The sequence below is a fragment of the Sciurus vulgaris genome (assembly GCF_902686455.1).
Source record: "Sciurus vulgaris genome assembly, chromosome: 2".
Classification (NCBI taxonomy): domain Eukaryota; kingdom Metazoa; phylum Chordata; class Mammalia; order Rodentia; family Sciuridae; genus Sciurus; species Sciurus vulgaris.
This window is the reverse complement of record NC_136462.1, coordinates 29,445,028-29,466,036: the sequence shown is the minus strand read 5'-3', so window position 1 is coordinate 29,466,036 and position 21,009 is coordinate 29,445,028. Positions and strand designations below refer to the sequence as shown.

The following is a 21,009-nucleotide window of genomic DNA, read 5'->3' as shown; positions in this document are numbered from 1 at the left end:
AGTCATGAACATATTCTTCACCTGTTCAGAGGACAGGGGTAGAATACACCACTGAATCAAGAACACACCAATTTTTTTTAAAGTGGATTTTTTTTAATAACTTTATTTTATTTAGTTTTGTATATTGTGCTGAGGATCAAACCGAGTGCCTCACATGTTCTAGGCAAGCCCTCCACCACTAAGCCACAATCTCAGCCCAAGAACATACCAATTTTGACTTGACAGATATGAACCACAAATGCTGCTTCCTTGGACTTTCCAGACCTATCATATTATCAATACTAAACAAATTGGGCAGTAGCACTGGCACCAAGTAAAGGAAAACACAGGTATAGGTAGGAGGGGTTCCAGCTCTCCTGCCTTGTTTTATGCTACACAGTAGAAAAATTGCTGCAGGCGGTGGCAAGCTTCTCTGTAAAGTGCCAGAGGGTAAATATTCTTGGTTTTGTGGGCCATACACACAGCTACTGAACTGTCCCTAAGGACTCAAGTGAGAAAGCTGTCACATTACCCAGTAACAATGCATTTACAGAAACAGAAGGCCCTTAGGCTGTGGTTTGCTGACTCCTGATCTTTAACACTTAAGTTTCTCAGTACAATTTTTTGAAGAGGTAACATTAATCTTTAAACTTTTTCAAAGCCAAGCAACTAGCAAACCAAAAGTGTAGAGAAATTCAACACTCTTTGTATATTAACAATTCTCAAGTTCCTGGGAGGAGATCAGAAACAAGGGAAAATGTTAACATTCCAGCCAGCACCATCAATGGACTGAACTGGCCTCTGGAAAGCAGGTGACTCAGAAAACCCAATGGGGATGGAGACAGAAACATTCCCTTACATGCACTCGGAAGGCCATGCTGTGGCCCACCTCATAGGGGTCCTTCCAATCCCAGGAGACTTTGCAGGACCGGGGATCCAGGTAATTTCCCCGCACGTAGTCATAAATAGTCCGGTCCCCTCGACGCTCACGGTCTTCATTTTGAAGAAAGCTGACTACTCGTGCGGCAAGCTCAAAGAGGAACTTAATTGTGAAGAAGAATGCAACCACAGACACTGTGATTCCACCTATATAAAGGAGAAAACACACAAACCAGCTTCTGGTTACACATGATAGCTTCCCATCACAGAACAGGCTAGCCATCTCACAAAACTTAAAGAGAGTCAGGATGAGACTGCAAGACTGATGAAGAAACACTGTACAGGGTTGCCACCTCCTCTGTGGGTGAAGTGAGGAACTTCTCGGCTAGACCAGGGGTCAGCAACTACAGCCCTCAGGCCAAAAATTCCACCCACTATCTGTTTCTGTAAACAAAGTTCTACTGGGACACGGTCACACCCATTGGTATACAAATTGTCTACAGCTGCTTCTGCATCGCACTGGCAGAACTTAGTAGTTGCAAGAGACTATATGGCCTTCAAAAGTGGAATATTTACTCTCTGGTCTTTAACAGAAAAAGTTCGCCAACACTGTTTCATATCATAAATTATCGATAGTGATCCCCCAGCCCCACCTTCCAGGATGTGCTGGGCCCTCACAGAAGCAGTAAAAAGAACGTGCATTCAGTACTCTGCATTTGAAAGCCTTTCCCTCCCTTGTCCACTAGGCAAAGGCCTTCCCCAAGCCCCACCAGAGTTAAGGGTTCCCTCTTCTTGGCCCTCTCAAACTCTCATATTTGTTATAACTTATGTTCTCCTTGATCATCTTCCTCTTGATGTTATGAACTCCTTCAGATTTTTGCCTGATGCAACAGTAAACAGTGTCTGGCACAGACTGTAATTGCTCAATAAGTATTTCACAAGTGAATGAATTCCTGTGCCAACCCCGTGAAGGTACATTTTGGCATGAGTGGAAATATTTCTAGCTGTGTTCAAGAGAGAAGGGAATAGTCAAGAGGACAAAAGGAACCTGGCAGTCATAAAAAAAAGACAATAAAGAAAGCCTTTCTATAACATACCAATAACGTAAAACATCAGGTCCCTTCAGTACCAACAGACAGCCGAGGATCACAGCTGCAGCTACAAAAGAAAATGTGTTAGTCTCTTTCTCGAACTTTCCCTTATAGCCATCTTAGAGGGAGACAAAGTAAAGCACATAGCTTCAGCCAACCAGCTCTCTAATCTAGAGGGCCAATACCCTTGTCCCTTCTCTCTAGCCTGACAGGCACCCTACAACATATTTCACACAAATAAAAGAGATTGCATCACTCCTCCTAAAGACTTCCAATCTACTGACTACCCTAAGAACACCACAAACAGTCACGTACTTTATTGCTAATTACAATTTTATTGCTGTTACATGCAGTGACATAGCTTTCATCTTCTTAGATTCTGGGCTCCCAAGACAGTTTCCCTCCCCCAAGCAAAATCGTTCTAATTAACACAAGCAAAAAGGACAATGAAAGTACTTTTGCCCTTTACAGTATTTGCCTTCTGGAAGTAATTCAGCTAAGTAGAAACAGTTAAATAAAATATAGATTTTTTAAAAGTATTATTACCACGTTGGCACTATGTAATTAAAATGAACTGTGGATCATCCCAATAATAAGCAGTGAGTATGTAAGAGAAGTCATTTGTGCCATTACCAAATCAGACAAACTACAAGTCCCTGTGGAAAATGAGTTCAGTGGAGAGGAACAAAAGGAAGAAATCACATATCTCATCTTAAGTGATGCTGCCAAGGTCAGAGTTTGAGGGGAAACTTTCACTGTTACTAAACTTGTTGCCAGAATAAAACTTTAATCTTTGTTACTCATTTGATCATTTGAACCACCAAAGGTACCACCAATAAAAAATGCAATGTGTGCTGACCTTCCTTATCACTTCACTGAGTATAATCTTGTGTGAGCTGCAGATGCTCTCCATTCCACATTCAATTCATTCTTTGTTTTTAAGGCAGTATATGTTGAGGTTATCAATACTCAGCACCTCTGTCAGCACTAGAATATTACTTAGAACAAAACAGCTAAAACTTCTAGGCTCAGATCTGAGAGGAACAAAAACAACTTAAACTAAAAAAAGACTGCAGGGTGCACTTTTATGTCCAACTGTGCTCAAAAAAATTAGAAGAGATAGAATATGGCCCTTTGGTTGCTTTGATAATAATATTCTCAGTGGAATCCACAGATAGCAGGTAATTTGAGGAACAACCATCTTAAGTTTCATAGATATTCCTATTAAGACAGGTATCTAAAGTCCCACTAGAAAAAAAAAAATACAGGAAACAGTGGAAATGTTGCATACATTGATTATGGTGCTCCCCAAAGGGTCTATTATTAAGATAATATACAGACCTGAAATTTAGGATTACAACTTCTGAGCCTCTTTCCCAAACAAGTATCATATCTTCTGGAACCTTATGCTGAAAAGCTGTCATTATCTCTCAAAAAGCATCTGTCTGCACCTTACAGGAGATGCTATATAACCCAGTGGGACCAAACTGGCAGTTTAACTGTCTTAAGTGCTTCCTCAGCTGGATGCTATCCAATGTGATACTCAATGTAAAAACTTCTTGTCCTCAGAAAAGTTACAGCATTCAGAAGCAAATGAAGTACATGTGGCTGATGGCACAGGCTTGTGGTATCAAGCCTCTTGCTCCTTTGGGGGAATTAATGCCAAATTTATGGTTTGAGTCACCATGGCTGAAAAATTCAGATCTATGATCTCTGACACCTACAACAACCTTTCGTATGAGGGGTAGCTCACAAGCAGTAAGTAAAAGCCTAAGGATCAGTTCCAGGGCTGCAACTAGGCTTTTTACTGCTATAAAAGAGTTAAGATTGATCATTTACTGTGGTACCATCTCCTTTAATATGATATGACTTCAACGTAAGTCCCCAAAGCAATCAAAGTTCTAAAATCAAACAGTATAATATAGAAGATAAGGGAAAAGACTCTACAGTTAAGATTATCTGGGTTCAAATCCAGATGCTGTCACTCACAAAGTGAACAAAAACAAATCTAATCTATCTACAGAATGCCACTTTCCTTATCTGTCAAGAGGGGTTAATACCTACAATGTACCTCATATGGGTGCCATGAGAATTAAATGAGCTAACATATTAACAGCTTTCAACTAAGTCTGGCACATAGTAAGTTTTCAAGATTTTTGGTAATTATTACAATTATTATCTATAGAAGTACCAGTATCACTACTACTCTGCTTCAGAGTTGAAGCAATCAAGGGAAACTCTTTACTGGCCCACACTTTCTTCGATGACAAATGCATCAGTTACAAAAGACATGGTTTCTCTTACTATACCTAAAATCTCCACCTGCACAGAAGAGTTTCATACTATTCTAATTTGATGTCTAAAAAATGTTCCAAGAAGTTAAAATCTCATCCTAAAATACTGAACACTTACTTAATGTACCAGGTACTGGGGGAATGGCATATAACACAACAAAGTCCTGGGTCTCATGAAGTTAGCAGCGATAAGTTTTATCCTATTGAATTCTTGGCCTTTTCTCCCCTTTCCCATATTTCTCAACCAAATCATCACTACTGATTTTCTAGACCCTGTAGATCTTTTCCAGTAAGTCAATTCTGTATTTCTACCCTAAACCATTTATCACTTAAAACTCAGCATACCAATTACAACTTTTTCCCAAAGGCCTCTCCTCTCTTCTTAAAACCTCTTTATGAGCTGGGTGCAGTGGTGCATGCCTATAATCCCGGTGGCTCAGGAGGCTGAGACAAGATTTCAAGTTCAAAGCCAGTCTCAGCAAAAGTGAGGAGCTAAGCAACTCAGCGAGACCCTGTCTCTAAATAAATAAAAAACAGGGCTGGGGATGTGGTTTAGTGGTTGAGTGCCCCAGTACCTCACCCCACCCCCACCAAAAAAAAACCTCTTTATAGTTAAGGAGCAAACTCTGTCAATTCCTCACTCACTGATTTGACTTCTGTAAAATATAGCACTGCTCACAGTTCAAATACCTTCCCAAGAATATTTGCCTATCTCCAAGTTTTCCCCAGGGTCACATTTTGAACTTGCCTTCCCTCCATACTTTTCCCCTTTCTGGCTCTTCTTGAATGCTGTTACATAGCCTATTTTTGTCACTAAAATGATTTTTATTTCAGATTTCACCTGTATTCCATAAGCATTTTTCTATTCTTTTACTGACCCTGTTGGGGGTTCTCTCTGCCCTGCCTCTCACTACCACCCCCTACATTATTCTCCTTGGCCACATCTCTCCTAATTATTCATTATTATCCTTCAATCTTTGCTCTATGAGCTACCTAAAATACATCTTTTACACTTTCATATACATGCCCTGAAATGTCCCATCTCCTTGCCTTTTTAAAATTCTGCCTGGAAACACCTCCCTGCTTTCAGTCTCTATCTACAACATACCTCCCGATCCTGAAGTCTACAAAAATTCATATCCCCTTTCCCTGAAACTTCCCTAATCCCAAACTTAGAAATTCCTTCAAACCTCTGAATTTCCATGCAATTTTGTCTTCATTTATCTTATGGCTCTTATATTCTAACTTTTAATCTCTTGTCTATTTGTCCTTTCAGAGAGGTAAATAACCTAAAGCAAAGACTTGTCTTAAAATCCTCCAAAGCAATAATTAAAAAAACTCCAAAGCATTCAACATAACTATATTTAATAACTGCAATAAATATGAATAAAATATCTGCTGAATGGATAAGGCCTAATGTTTATTCTTTCTTTTGTCCAGATTGCCTAAGGATCAGAAATTTCACTGATAGAATCTTCCTTTTTTAATTTTATTTATTTATTTATTTTTTAGAATCTTCCTTTTGAAAACTGTTTTTGTTTTGTTTGCTTTTTGCAGTGCTGGGGATTGAACGTAGGGCCTCATGCATTCCTAAACAGCTGCTCTACCACAAAGCTACGCTCTCAGCTTACATATAGTTCAAAAGACTTCTTTAATTAGCAGTATATTCACTTAAGTTCTTCAGACCAAAAATGGCCAATTTAATTCTGCTCAATCAGTATGTATCAAATACCCACCAGTAAGAGGATTCTCATGTATTTTTCTACAAGTTTCTACAGTACCCTCCACTTTCTGCTGCTCACACCTCTCCTACATAAAATTATATTGGAACTCTTCCAAAGTCTAGAACAAGCACACAGAGAAATGTCTCTACCACACTATTTCACGCTATTTTCTTACTTGAATATTTTATTATCAAATTAATCTCTAAGGTGGTCGTGCCTTTATACAATGTGGCAAACTATAAATACTCGAAAGTTAGCAGTAGTATTATAACAGTAGTAGTAATAACTAATAATTCTCCATCCCTTTATTAAGCACTTACCACAGGTAAATACCACCCATGGTGCTTTACAATGTTAGTCTAAGTACTATAATTGTCACAACAACCTGGTAAAATAAGATTAGAGGAGGGAAAAAAAAAAAAAAAAAAAAAGACTGGGCTTAGAAAAAACCTGCTGAACTGGTCAAGTGACACAGCTGAGAACTGAACCTGTCTAACACTGAGGCCCAAAGTGTTCAACCTCATACAATGCTGAATTATGAAAAATGAATTCAAAGTCACAGTCAAGTACTTAGGAAGAGATTTAAGAAAATAAATAAAACATTGAAAAACTACCCAATCTATCTGTTAGGAATTTCACTGTGAGGCTAAAATTAGAAGGATATGCTCTTAAGGTTCTTTTAGCTATCTTTTGAAATAAAAATAAAGCATGACAGTGGAAGGTGAAATGCAGTACCAATTATCTAGTGCAGAGAACACTTGCTCCCCAAAGGATTCTCTTCATATCACAGCCCTTTGACTCAGGTTACCTACAAATGGGGAGGGGGAAATACTTGAAATTACCTGTGTCAAAGCAATGTTGATGTTGATTGACATGGATATTCTAAATTCTTTGCTTCTTCTGTAGTATAAAGATTTATAATTACAAAGCCATGTAAATTTTAGCTCCAACACTAAAGATCAGTTGTGAAAAAGTCACTTCCCAAAAATGGAGAATTAGTTTCTTCATATTCAAAAATGCTCTGCCAGGGACAAAGTCAATTCTCACTACAATCTGTGTTTCAACAGCTATCTCTTTCTAAGGAGACTTAGAACCTAGTCCCTGGATTCACGTTCTGCACCCCAATAACTGAATCTAAACCCAGTCTATTACCTTACCTTTAAACGAGGGCCCATGTTCCGAGAACCAAGTTATTCACAAAAGCAAATAACTTCTGACTCCTTTCACTTTGTCTTCCAACTTCCACATGAAGAAAAAAGCCACAAAGTCACTGGAAAGGGTCTATCCATCAGACCTTCACTGAGCGTGTGTCACAATAAGCAGAGGGCCGGTGTTTTTGTAACGAACTGGATGAATTCCAAGGTAGAGAAATATAGCCCAAGAATATATCATTCCTGGACTTCTCTAACGCAGGGTACAATCAACTGCTAAGGGATGCATCTGTTCTGGTGTTCCAGGATCCTACCCTATAAAGAAAAAAAGGTAAGTGTAATAGGTTTTTCTTTCTGAAAAGGATCCCCTCCCTCAAACAACAAAGAGAACAGGCAGTGGGAAATCTGGTACACTGAAAGTAACCAAGGTTTGGTAAACTGACCAAGTATCCCCAATTGTAACTCCACTCAAACTTCACAGTCAGTTGACTACAGCCCTTCAGCAGGGGCAAACTAGGGCACAGATTTAAAGAGGGAGATGCAATACAACTTCAGTCCAGTTTCGGTTTAATGAGGTTGTCACACAAGCCCTGGAACCCAGGTGAATGAGAAATGAGACAAAAGCACCCGGAAAGCTAGGTTAGAGGTTCATACATACCATGAAAAGACTCAAGACAACGTTCTGCTGGGAAAGAAAAGCCTGAACTACCAGCTTGTGTAGTCTATTCCATTTGTGCCCATGTTTTCATTTCTAAGACATGATTAAACAAAGCTAATGTTATCTTTAAAACAGTAAAATCTACTACTACGAGTTGGGAGCAGGGGAAAATATGAATTTTCAAAATAAAGTTACTAAGTCAAGTGCAGTAAAGTCAATTTGAACCCACAAAGATCTTCATGACCGACTGTTACAGAAAGGGGGTTTATTATGATAATACATATACAAAGAGCTAATATAAAACAAATGAGAAGACACTACTAAACAGTTAATGGAAACAGTATTTTTTTAAGTATTTTTTAGATGTTGACAGACATACGTTTATTTATTTATTTAATTTTTTGCGGTGCTGGGGATGGAACCCAGGGCCTTGTGCTTGCAAGACAAGCACTCTACCAACTGAGCTATCTCCCCAGCCCCAGACCTTTATTTTTATTGTTATTTATATGCAGTGCTGAGAATTGAACCCATTGCCTCACATATGCTAGGCAAGCAGTCTACCACTGAGCCACAACCCCAATCCCAAGAAACAGTCTTACACATGGCAGGAACTACTCTTAGTGCTTCGTGACTCAATCCTAAGACATAAACACAATTTTCTTAACTTTATAGAGTATAAAGCAGATAAGGTACTTTCTCAAGATTATACACAAAAAGTAATACAGCTAAACCCAGTCAGTCAGAAATCTATGCTTTTAATTATTGTCTTGTCTCTCTGTTATGGGAAACCAAAGAAGAAAACCCAAAATGCTAATTAGAACAGAATGGAATGAATGAATGAAGGCCTACAGATCAAATAAGTTGGCAAACTTTTATAATTAAAAATAAGAATATTCATATATTTTAATACATGGTGACAGGATTGCCAGGTACATAGCCAAAACATGGGTCAACTAGCACCTGGAACCAACTTAAAGGATTCACAAACAAAAGAATAGATCAACAAGAGATCTCTATGATTGTTACATAAAGCTTTTAAAGTGATACTTTTAAGGAATGACAACTAAAAAATGCTTGCAAATAAAATGTCCACAAATAAAGTGAAAAGGCGGGCATGAAATTGTTCACATTGTAGCACAAGCCCAATTTTAGAAACCATAATACAGAAACGTAATAAAGAAAACTGAAAGAAAAACATGAAATGTTAATAGAGGTCATCTCTTGGTAAATAGAATTTTTCTTTTCAACCTGTACCTTTCAGTGTTTTCAAATTCTTTTTGTTGTTGTTGTTGTTGACACAGTTGTTGGTACTGGAGATTAAACTCAGGGGTGCTTTCTTTACCACTGAGCTACATTCCCAGCCCTCCCCACCCACTTTTTTTTCCTTTTCTTTTGAGACAAGGGCTTCCTAAGTTTCCCAGGCAGGCTTGAGATTGTCCTGCCTCAGCTTCCCAACATTATAGATATGCACCACTGCCCCTGGCTTCCAAATTCTTAATGATGCAAGAACACATAAAAAAGTCTTTCTTGAGAAATATGATTTTTAGGGATTTATTTTCCTAAAAAGGAGAGAGAACAGGCAAGTTACTTTTTTTCAAACATAAAAATAGTAAAAAGAAATTAAGATAAAGTGTACTGAACTATTATTTCTCTTCATTATGATTTTAGAGGGTCTCCAACACTGTGATCAGCAACTTGATTATTAAGCCAAGTAACTCTTAGTTCTAATATAACCTTTACTGTCCCCACCATGAACTACCATGCTGACTCCAATGCTTCAGTGAGCTTCAGGATGCAACTAAGCCCTACCCAACTCCACTCCTCCGGCATTTTTCTAAGGATTCTACCCATGGTAGGCAGAAATCAATCACTTCCTCCTCTGTGATACTCCTATAACCTGAAGATACCTCTATGACTGCATTTATTAGTCTGCATTATAATTATTGTTTATATAGCAGTCTCTCCTAATAGACTATAGCTCCCTGAGGATACTGGCTGGGTCTTAATCCTTTGCCATCCATAGCTAGTAGGATATTTGGCCCTCCTATCTCAGGGACTGTACTCACAAGAACCCCAGGTAGTTGCTACACATGTTTAAGTTTCAGAAGCATGACCTACACTCTAGAGCAGTTGAAAGAGGCCCATTATTTTCTATCTCTACAAGCTCACAGGTCTTACAGATTACACTTTCAGGAACAAGAGTTAAATGCAGGAACCTGCAAACTATAGATGGCAGGCCAAATCTATCTGTTTTTGTAAAAACAGAATGAAAAGATCCAAGTTCATTCATTTACATATTGCCTATGGCTGCATTTGCACTACAATAACAGTGCTGATTGGTTGCAGCAGAGATATAATAAAAAGTGTAATAAAACAAAGCTTTATTATCTGACCCTTTATGGGAAAAGTATACCCACCCCTGGTGTAGGTATTAGTTTTGAAGCAATGTAACTACATATTTGTATGTGAACATTTCTACCAAATCAAGGCATAAAAATCATTTTCTTCTCATTCTACTATCCCTTCTTAGGAAAAGAGCTACAAACTCACAGGATTATGCTAATGTTTCTAATTTCGACTCATTTAAAAGTTTCATGTCAACATTCATAGCGCACTTAGGAATTTCACACAATCATTTTCCAAAGAATGTGTTTCATACAATGTACCTTGGGGATCAAATACTGTATCTTGGTTCCTAAAATTATTATAATACATATTAATGAGTCAGTCTCTATTTTTAAAGTCCTGTTCTAAAAAGCTAAGAAAAAACTGACATCAACGTCCACTTCAGTATTCTGGTACTAGAGTTAAGTGGCAGCACACAGGACTTCCATAATCACCTACTGATTTCCACAAAACAAGACAGGACAAACGAAAGATAGTGCTTTCCAAGATGCAGTCTCCAGCATCCTATACCTAGAGCACCAGTCATGAGACCAGGAACATCAAATTTAAAAAAATAATCACAATTAGTAAGAGGCCCACAGGTTAGAGTGGTCTAATTACAGAGGTTCCAAGAAATAGTGTACCATCAGACACTTTGAATTATTAGTTTATAATTCTGTTGGCTTGATTTCATCCTTGGCTTATTCTCCCCACCTCAAAATACCACTATAAAAGACTGCCCGCCCACATCAAGTTTATATTCTTGAGATATTTATACAGTTGTATATTTCTGTTGTCTTAGTTCAGCCAAGTATAAGGTTTTCATTTATATTCTTTCATCAGTCAGCCTGTCCAGTCTCTTGAACATTCCTGCGGGTCTTCTGTGAACTCTCTCCAGCTGGTCCCCAGCACTCTGGTAATGAGGTGCCTCCAACTGACTGCAGCCTTCCAGGAATAGCTGAGTTAGAACCAGATGAGCTCATCCTCCTTGGTTCCATGACATAATACTCCTGAGTAGGCAATCCCCCAAATCACAGCAAGTTACTATGCTGCCATATTAGACTATAACCCCATTTCATGTCTCACAGATTTGGGTATCAGAGAATGCCAGAATGTGCTAGAAGTCAGAGAATAAATGTCATATGTTCCTGCAGCATCTATCATACCAGAAGATAAAACGAAGAAAAAAATATGCAGAAATTCCATGGATTTCTAAAGACAGAACACAGATATGCTCAAAATATTCATAGATATTTTATATTTAAGCCAAAGGGCTCTTGGGAGGCTCTGCCAAATTGTAAAGCCCTCAGGGGTTATACAACTACTACCCTGCACCACCAGAAGTGCCCGAGTCAAAAAGTTTGAAAAGCACAACACTCAACTTCTGATCAACTACTGCACACTACCATCTATCCCATACACTTACATTATTTTTTAACTTTCCCTGCCCCCGCTCTCTTTTGAAGTTGCAGATGGACAGAATGCCTTTATTTTTTGTTTGTTATGTGGTGCAAAGGATTGAACCCAGTGCCTCACACGTACTAGGCAAGTGCTCTGCCACTGAGCCACACCTCAGGCCTCCGTATACTTACATTTAAAATTACTTTGCTGCTGTTTCCCCCTCTCTAGATATCTATGCTTATTTTCTTTGGCTAAAATAATATGCTAAAACTACATGATTTCATCCTGTAATTCACTGACAACCAGTTTTAGGTTCTTCTGCATCATTTACTCTTAATTGATTTCACATTTCTTGAGCATCTGCTGTATGCCAGGCTGTGTGCTAAAAGCTAAAGCGCAAGGAAAAATGAGACAGGGTTCAGTCTTAACCTGTGCACTTGGTTCAACATGGGAGAGAGATGACACAATGTGGCAAGTGCCAAGAGTATGAAAAATCAAAGTGTGAAAGGCAGGGGAAGGAGAGGTAGCAGAGTTGAAAAGTCTTCACAATAGGGTCAGTGAAGTTTATTACTTCAAAATGAACAAGCATTTGCAAAAGCAAGAAGGAAAAAAAAGGCTGATATCATAGGTATAAGAACAACACCAAGTGTTAAAAAACAAAAAAGGAGTGATGAAAAGCTCAGCATCATGAACCAGGGTGAATAATTCTCAGTTCCACACTAGTGGTTGAGAGAATAAATTTTACTGAGTGATCCTGAACAAGTTACTTAGCTCCTCTTACAGCTGCGTCATATGTAAAATGGAGTGGCATTGAGAAAGGGAAGGAATCCAGTTGCTCTTGAGCAGCAAGATGTGAAGAAAAGAAAGGGAAGACTGGTTGAGAAATCAAACTCTAGACCCAGGTGACATGGTTTTATAAGAGTACCTTTGGGGATATTGCTGTATGCTGAGTTGCCAGGTTATGATGGTGGTTTGCATTAGGCCACAGCAGCTCAACCTACCGTGAGGAAGATGGCTTGAGTTTACCCAAAGGACTAACTGGCTTTCCAGAGAATCCATGTGAAAACCACAGCAACAATCTAAAATACTGAAATTCCAGGGTTTCTCTCAAGGGTGATAATAATAAAATTTTTTAAAAAAAATCTTGTTCAAGAATATACTGTGTGCCAGGTACTCTACAAAGTGCATTGTTCGTATTATCGCCTTTAAGCTCACATCACCAGTATGAGATAAGAATATTATTATCCACTGAAAATAATCTATAAGATTAGGAAACAGGCAGCGAGAATTAAAATAACTTGCCAATAAAGTCACTCAGTTGATAACTGAAAGAGCCAGGCAATCTAATTCCAGAACCGATACACTTAATCAGTAATATCAATGTATCAAAGAGTCCCAAGAAGGGCAGGGAAGTATTTTTAGAAGAGGAAGAGAGCTCAGAAATACTTAATTTAAAACTTTAAGAAATATGACTCTATTTTAGACATTAAGCTACAAGAAAACACAAAAGAGATTTTTTTTAACCAAGAGAGAAAGAGGATCACACATTATAAAAGATGTAAATTTTTTATTCTTAGAAGCAACAAAATTGATGATTTGTCAGGTCAAAATGACCAACAAGCCAGGCACAGTGGTGTACACCTGTAAACCCACTGACTCCGGGAGTTCAGGCAGGAGGACCATAAGTTCAAGGCCAGCCTCAGCAACTTAAGGGGACCTTGAACAACTTAGGGAGACCCATTACAAAATAAAAAATAAAAAGGACTGGGGATGGAGCTCAGTGGTAAAGTGCCCCTGGATTCAATCACCACTACAAAAAAAAAAAAAAAAAAAAAAGAAAGAAAGAAAGAAAATGACAACCAAGAACAAGAAGCATCTTTTGCCATTCTTAAGAGAAAATGAACCAAAGAGTAATAAGCACTTCTAAATTTGATGAAACCTAATTTATCAACTTTTTTCTTTTATAGTTTGTGGGGTTAGTGTCCTATTAAAAAAAAAAAAAAATCTTGCCAGGCACAGTGTGGCACACGCCTATAATCTCAGCGGCTCAGGAGTCTAAGGCAGGAGTATCACAAGTTCAAAGCTAGTCTCAGCAACCTACCAAGGCATTGAGAAACTCAGCAAGACCCTATCTCTTCATAAAATTTAAAAAAAAAATTTTTTTTAAAGGGCTGGGGATGTGGCTCAGTGATCAAATCTTTCAATCCCTAGTATTTAAAAAAATTTTTTTTCCCAACTCAAGGTCACAAGGACTTTCATTTTCTTCCAATTCATCTAAGTTTCACACGAGAAAAAAATACCTCTTATCAAATTTTAACAAAATTTTTTAACTCCTGCATTCCATTGACCCCATAATTTTTGAATTTTGTTATTTCTTAGATTCTTTCAAATTCAACTTTCTACAGTATCAAGCACCATTAAAGTTATAGTCTATTTCTGAATTTAAAACAATTTTTATCTTTCAAAAGATCTCTCCTCTTTAACCTAGTAAGTGGCTTACCTAAATTTAGCCAAGGTTTCAGTCCTTTGCTTCTCCTCAAATGGACCAGAACCTCTGCAGTCTGATGGTGGTTCTGAAAACAACAAAATTCCACAACCCAGAGCATGCACCTTGAGGTTCAGCCGAGGGAGATCGACTAGTAAGCCTTCTGGAGTCAGGGAGCCACTTTTCTAAAATCATTCCCACCATTAATTAAGGCACTCTCACCTGTGAGGGGGCTAGAGAAAGCTAAGCAGTAAATTAAGGCTCATAAGGTTAAGATGGCCAGACAAAAGTAATTCTACATTCATTAATTCACCTTTTTTCTTGCACCATTCTCTTTAAAACTTGTCAGAGTGCCTCACTCAAAATGAAATATATAGTATATACAAAAGCACAGTTTATATCACCTGCCCTCTAAAATGGAGTTTGCCAATCCTCAGTACAAATTTAGAATGAGAAAAAGGGATTCAAAGCTAGTAAACTCAGAGATGAAGAAATGCAATTTACCAATGCTCTTTCTATAACCCCATGGACATCTGGGGGAAAAAACAGAAAATTGGCTCTTTTATGTCCCTATCACATACTTTACCCTAAATCCAGAAAATATTAGGTTCTAAAATTACTGACTCACAGAGTCCTAGCTGGAACTCTATGTCAGGGATTAAAGTTGTTTTTCTTTTTCTTTCTTTCTTTCTTTTTTTTCATTGCTTTGTTCAAATAAATGAACCTGAAAGTGCTACTTTTTAATCACGGCAAATGTAATGGTAACAGAGGTATTTAACATGTAGTAACCAGAATAAAAAATGGTCTTCTAAATTAAGAATAAATTTCTTGGTTATTTTCAAAGTCATTTTTATAGAAATTGTGGCTTAATTTTTTAGAAATATCTTTCATGATACTCTGCATTATAAGATGTTTATGGTCTCTGCTCTTTTTCAGTCCTAAAGCAATGGTTAATTGGTATTCTTCATCACAGGTAGGGGATGTAATTAAGTGGGATTGTCCTTGCCTAGTACACATGACACTGTGGGTTCAACCTCCAGCACTACAAAGGGAAAAAACAAAAAATTCTTCATCACTACTAAGTCATCTTCACTAAAGAGAACCACAGAAGCTCTGCATGTGACATAGATACCCCTTATATAGAGGTGCAATTTCAAGCAGAAAAAGTGGTGTTCAATCACAATGAAGTATCCAGAATGAACTCCCCAAGTACAGTGTTTTCCAAAGTACAGAATTATACTATGACATTGTTTTAGGTGAAATTCCTATAAATATACCTAAAATAAAAAGTTTTTTTATGATTTCCTTTTCTATACCAGTTTTCCATATATATTAGTTAGAAATTTAAAGGAATATTGAGGAAATCACCTTTTAGCTGGCAAATGGGTGTGGCAAAAATCATTACAGTGGTGGGCAAATGACAGAAGTGCTTGGGAAACACCCTTAAAAGACACGCTGATGAACAAGTTAAAACTCCAAACTCCTATGTGAACTTTAGAGAGATCCATTGCCAAGATCCTATAGCTTCACATTTTCACAAATTGCTCTTTTGTCTTATTTTTTGGTATTGGGGATTGAACTCAGGGTTGTTTTACTACTGAGCTACATTCCCAGTCCTTTCTATTTTGAGACAGGTTCCTGAGGCTGACCTTGAACTTTCGATCTTCCTACCTCAGCTTTCCAAATTGCTGGGATTACATGCGTGCACCATCGTGCCCAACTAATTGGTTAATTCAAATTTCATTCTCCAACTAATTGGTTAATTCAAATTTCATTCTGCTTTTTCTAATTGATACTTATTGTACTCTCAGTTGACTGGATTCAAGGCTAGAGTCACATTCAGTTCAGAAAGATGAAGGATTTACAATAATTTTGGAGATGACAATATGGTATCCAAATTAACAGATTTCTGGGGATCTTTTAAAAAGGAAAACTATTAGCTTCAATTTACTACGTCCTCCTATCCTGATTCTTTTTCTGCATACAAAATGGACTCTATTGTGCTGATCCACACAATTAGGACAGGCCCCCATGTTGCCAACCCATGGCAGCTTTTAAGCTTTGGTGACCCTGGGCCACTGAATCTTGGCTATAACAGGAAGATTTTAAAACTATTTCTCTGAGTCTGACAAGCTGTCTCCCTCAATAAGTCTAGGAAGTTGTTATTTCATTAACTGTGCATGAAATGGCAGGCAAATGACCAGAACTGTAGTCCAGTGGGGTAGAAATAGAATTGTTGTACATATACTTAAAAGCTAACAAGAATTTCTGCCTCTATTATGAGCCATTACTTTCAATTCTACTCTTATTTAAATGGGAAATAAATTATATAATTTAAAGGAAGAACATTTTTTTAATGGTGTTAGGTATCAAACACAGGGCTTCATACATACTAGGCAAGTGCTCTACCCCCAGCACAAAAGGAATACCAATCTTAAATGAGCATTTAATATTTCTTTAAGATTTCAAGACGAAACTCAACTAGTCACAAAAATGGCAACCTAATATGATTCAATGTAAAAAAGAAATTCAACACTTACTAATTCAAAACAAAATTTCTGTTGACCTAATAATCAATGTTACCAAACAAGGACTTCATTTATTTCTTCAAATGTGTATTAAGAACCTACCACATGCCAAGCAATAAGCTGTACCAAAATGAATAAAACAGTCATCAACTCCTTAAATACAGATTAGCAAAGAAGGCAGACAAGTTAATCACTAGTTATAATTCCATGTAGTAAAATCTACGAGGTGAGCACAAGGTGCTGATGAAGCCCGGAATGGGCACCTTAATCAGGATTAGCTCTTAGCCTCTCAAGAAACTTCACAACACCTTCCTGGGAGCAGAGCCAACTCTTCACAGTTACCAGAAGTTTGGGAATCAAGAAATGGTACTATGTAGTATTATTTATTCTCATGGTCAATGACTTTTACTCTTCATCAATGATCAGAGGGGATTACTGGACCACATACATAGCACAAAAAAGCACTCATCAGGAACCTCAACCTGTTAGTAATAATTACACATGGTCCAACTGCAATGTGGTATTCTGGACTGGTTTATGGGACAGAAAAAAGAAGGCAAAAAAAAAAAAAAAGAGAGAGAGAGAGAGAGAGAGAAAGAAAAGGAAAAAAACATGAGCAGAAAAACTTGCAAAATCTGGGCTGGGGATATAGCTCAGTTGATAGAGTGCAAGCACAAGGGTTCTATCCCCAGCACCGCAAAACAAATAAAAATAAATGAAAATTTTAAAAAATTGTAAAATCCAAAGTTTGTAGTTCCACTAATAATGTTAATTTCTTAGCTGTAACAGCTGTACCTGGTTGTGTAAAAAGTTAACATTAGGAGAAGTCGGGTGAAAGGTGTACAGGAACACTCTGGACTATCTTTGAAACTTTTTTACAGTTTCAAAAAATGTTCCACAACTTTTTACTTTTATTTTTTTACTTAAATATGGTTCCTCACTTAATATCCCATTCCTCCTTGGGATTGTGATCATGACTCCCTAATCACTGTCCCAAATCAAGTAATGCTAGACTAAACATATTTTTAAATCTTTTTCAACTCCTTCCTTCCTAGAAGCCATTTGCACAGCCAGGCTGGGTTTCCCTCCTCACCAAGACATGAAATGCTAGATCACACTTGGGAGGTTTCAGCTGTTTTCTCTTCCTAATATATTCACCGGGGGCAGGGGAGGGGTGTATATTCTTGGATTTGAAATGCCCAAAGTGGATAGACCAGACTTCTATAAGGTCATAAAGTCAGATCTGTCATGTGGCACACTGATTGTAGTAATAACTATTCTACAACAGGACTGACCTGGACCACTACCAGAAAGATGAACAGGTGAAATAATTTCTCTATAATATTTCAATTCACAAATATCAATTTAATGACCTGCCATATTTGACTGTTCACAAGTCTTTCTACAAGAAGTCTTTAAGGAATCTTTGATTATCCATAATACTTTATAAAGAATTTGTTACCAACTTAAATTGATAAATTAGTCCAATTAGTGCATGGAATGAAGTCCAAGCCAAATTATGTGTTCACACTGTGGGTCCAATGCCTTGAGTCTTTTTCTCCAGAACCACATAAAAATACAAAACAATCCTCTTACTGCTAAGAATTAAAATCATTTCTTTTCCTTACAAGTATGTACCTGAAAACCATTACCTCCTGCTCCATCCAACAGAATCAACACCACCTCTTTCCTTCCCGTTCTCATCAAAGAATGTTATAGAGTATCTGAGTACTTTAATCTCAGATTACAAGAATCTCAGATTGCAACAAAATAACAATGCAGCAAAAACATAGCTTTCTAAGTATGTTCTCATCCCCCCACGGTATTCTCACACTAACTTAGCTCCCTATCAAATATTAACCAGGAAATCAGAAAATTTTCAGAACGAAAATTGCAAACAGCTTTTAAAAATAATTGTTAGTAAACGAATTCCAAAATTCAGGGGACATATTTCCCGCAAAGTACCTGTCAATGCCTGATTTTAAATGCAAATTACTATTCAATCATGCAACTGTCCCTCTGAATGAAAATATATATGCTGCAGAAACAATACAAAACATTTAGAGACTGATTCATTAATTTACTAATCAGTCTTTAAATGTTTTGTTTTGTTTCTGCAGTGCTAGAGATTGAACCCAGGACCTCACACATGCCAGGTAAGCACTGTACCACTGAGCTACATACTAGCACTCCAACTGACTTAAAAAATAACTGGCAATGTTTACTTTAAAAGCTTACTGCCTATTCACCAAGAGGTTCTAATGTATCAAAAAAGTGGTTGCATTTTGATTCATTGTACACAAATTATTGGGTACATCTGTGTACAATGAAAATGCAGTCTGTAAAAATTTTAAAAAAAATTAAAAAATAAAACTGCATTCCATGAAGGGGGGGAAAAAAAAGTGGTTGTTGTTAGCTCTACCCACGAATGACAGCTTGGCAGAGACAAGCTGTTCTGAAAAGATTAACGTCTAATGATTTCAAATGGGATAAAGCAAAAGGTGCATACGGTATCTGTAGATACTCCAATAATAAAACTACTTCCACATCAAAAATTCAGAGCCTACGAATATGCAAACCATGAAGCAATTTAAATGCATGCATGCCTAAAAGAGAAAGAAGCAGGAAAAACATTAGATCTAATCCAAATCAACACAAGAAATTTTCCTGCCACTGAGCTTTTCAAGACCTGAAAACCCAATAATAAAAAGTTTTTGAAGCTTATCAACATATTCAAGTTCTAAAACAGTGCAACTATATAGTAAAATCCCCAGTACCTGCCCCAACACACACACACACGGCATAAATTTTTTTTTTTTTTTTTTTTTTTTTTGTGCTGGAGATTGAACCCAGGGCTTCGTGCATGCTAGGCAAGCACTCTACCAACTGAGCTATATCCCCAACCCATAAAATTCTAATTCTACCACAGTTGGAAGAACTGTTGGGAACAACACAGAAAACACTTGGAGAGTATACTCTGTGGTAGGCTCTGTTTTAGGTAACATATTATAAATGAGTATGGTAGTTCTGATAATATCCCTGTAAGGCAGATACTATGATTATCTCAGTTTTACATATGAAGAAACTGAGACACAGATTAACCTGTCCAATGTCATACAGCCAGTAAGAGGCAGAGATTTTTTTTTTTTAACCCATCACTTAGACTCCTAAGTTCATATTAACCAATATACTGTCTTACAGTAAGGGTTATACAGTAGTCACTTTTTTCTTTAACCGGAAAGCATTTGGGGCTTTCAAACATGATAGTATCAAGTAATAAGAAAAGCACAGGTGGGGCTGAGGGTGTAGAATGCACTGCTTACCAAGCACAATGCCCTGGGTTGGTCACCTAGCACCATTTAGAAAAAAAAAAAAAAGCAAAGCATAGGCTTTGGGATCAAACAGAACCCTGAACAAAGCCTAGGCCTCAGCTTCCCCATACCTAAAATGAATGTACTTAAAGTTACTGTGAAGGTTTTAAAAAAAGGTATTATAAAACGTTAAGCAATAAATACAGTATACAGTATAGGGGTTCTTAGTATGAAGTTTCCAGATACTTGAATGGTCCAGGAATGAGCTTCATAGTCCACGAATCTTTTAAATTTTAAGACAAGTTGTGTGTGTGTGTGTGTGTGTGTGTGTGTGTGTGTGTGTGTACACGCGCGCACGTGCAAACTCAATTTTAAAAGAACTGTCCCTGGCTTTCCACAAATTTTCATGGGGTGTGAATGAGCTCCAAAAGGTGAAGACCCACAAGAGTACACTGCAGATACCTGGAATGTGGGGGAGGAAGGAAACTATCTTTCCCTTCTTGTTTTCACAAATTCTCCCTTTTCCCTCAAGGAAGGCACGCCAAGCCTTAGGATAAATGCCAGTTGTTTCCACCATATTCTTGGCTTAAGGAATAGTAACATATGCAAGTTCATGTTCCCGTTTTCTAGAGATAGCCTAAAGAAGGCCCTCAAGCGATGCTTCCTCACTCTCTTCGCCGGGACGAATGCACTGTTTATTCAAGAAGAAAGGTCCTTCTAGCTGCACGAAGCACTTTGCGGCTAGGAAACCCGAGTAGGAACCAAAGCCTCGGGGTTGGAGAGCGAAGACCTGATGCCCCAGCGCTGGACTATAAGGACAGTATGTTTCCCCAAACTACTAAGCAACCCAGGATTCCGATCCCCTACCCTTGTCCTCTCTCTGGGAATTCTGGTGCAGGTAGGTCTGCTGGGCTCTGCCTCGAGCTGGATGGGTGGAGAGATACGTTACCCGAGCCAACAGTTGCAGCGAAGTCTCAGCTCTGGTGTCCTGGGAAGTGGCAGCAGTACTCAACCGAAGACAGAACCCTCAACACACCCGCCAAGAGACCCCGGTTTTAGTCTCTGCCGGAGTTGAGAGCCGGCTCGGGGGTTTTTCCGTTTCTCAAAGTGGCTTCCGCTTCCG

At 38.0% G+C, this 21,009-nt stretch overlaps 1 protein-coding gene and 1 pseudogene across 6 annotated transcripts in view; both read right to left on the bottom strand.

The window, feature by feature from the left end:
• The window catches only part of AREL1 (apoptosis resistant E3 ubiquitin protein ligase 1), a 48,180-nt gene extending 27,174 nt beyond the window's left edge, over window positions 1-21,006 (bottom strand). For 2 of the 5 annotated variants that reach the window (XM_079129757.1, XM_079129758.1), the window contains exons 1-4: window positions 20,754-21,006; window positions 7,125-7,433; window positions 1,956-2,016; window positions 869-1,065 (exon numbers count right to left, since the gene is read on the bottom strand). In XM_079129757.1, coding sequence (XP_078985883.1) covers window positions 869-1,065; window positions 1,956-1,971 — 213 coding nt within the window. In that variant the 5' untranslated portion in view covers window positions 1,972-2,016; window positions 7,125-7,433; window positions 20,754-21,006. Of the gene's footprint in view, window positions 1-838; window positions 1,066-1,955; window positions 2,017-7,124; window positions 7,434-20,753 lie in introns of all 5 variants that reach the window. The other 3 variants (XM_079129754.1, XM_079129755.1, XM_079129756.1) reach the window with 3 other exon arrangements.
• Window positions 32-21,009, bottom strand: part of LOC306655435 (transcription initiation factor TFIID subunit 13-like) — a 77,258-nt pseudogene continuing 56,280 nt past the window's right edge. Inside the window, exon 2 of the transcript XR_013766979.1 lies at window positions 32-190. The product of XR_013766979.1 is annotated as a transcription initiation factor TFIID subunit 13-like (transcript). The remainder of the gene's footprint in view (window positions 191-21,009) is intronic.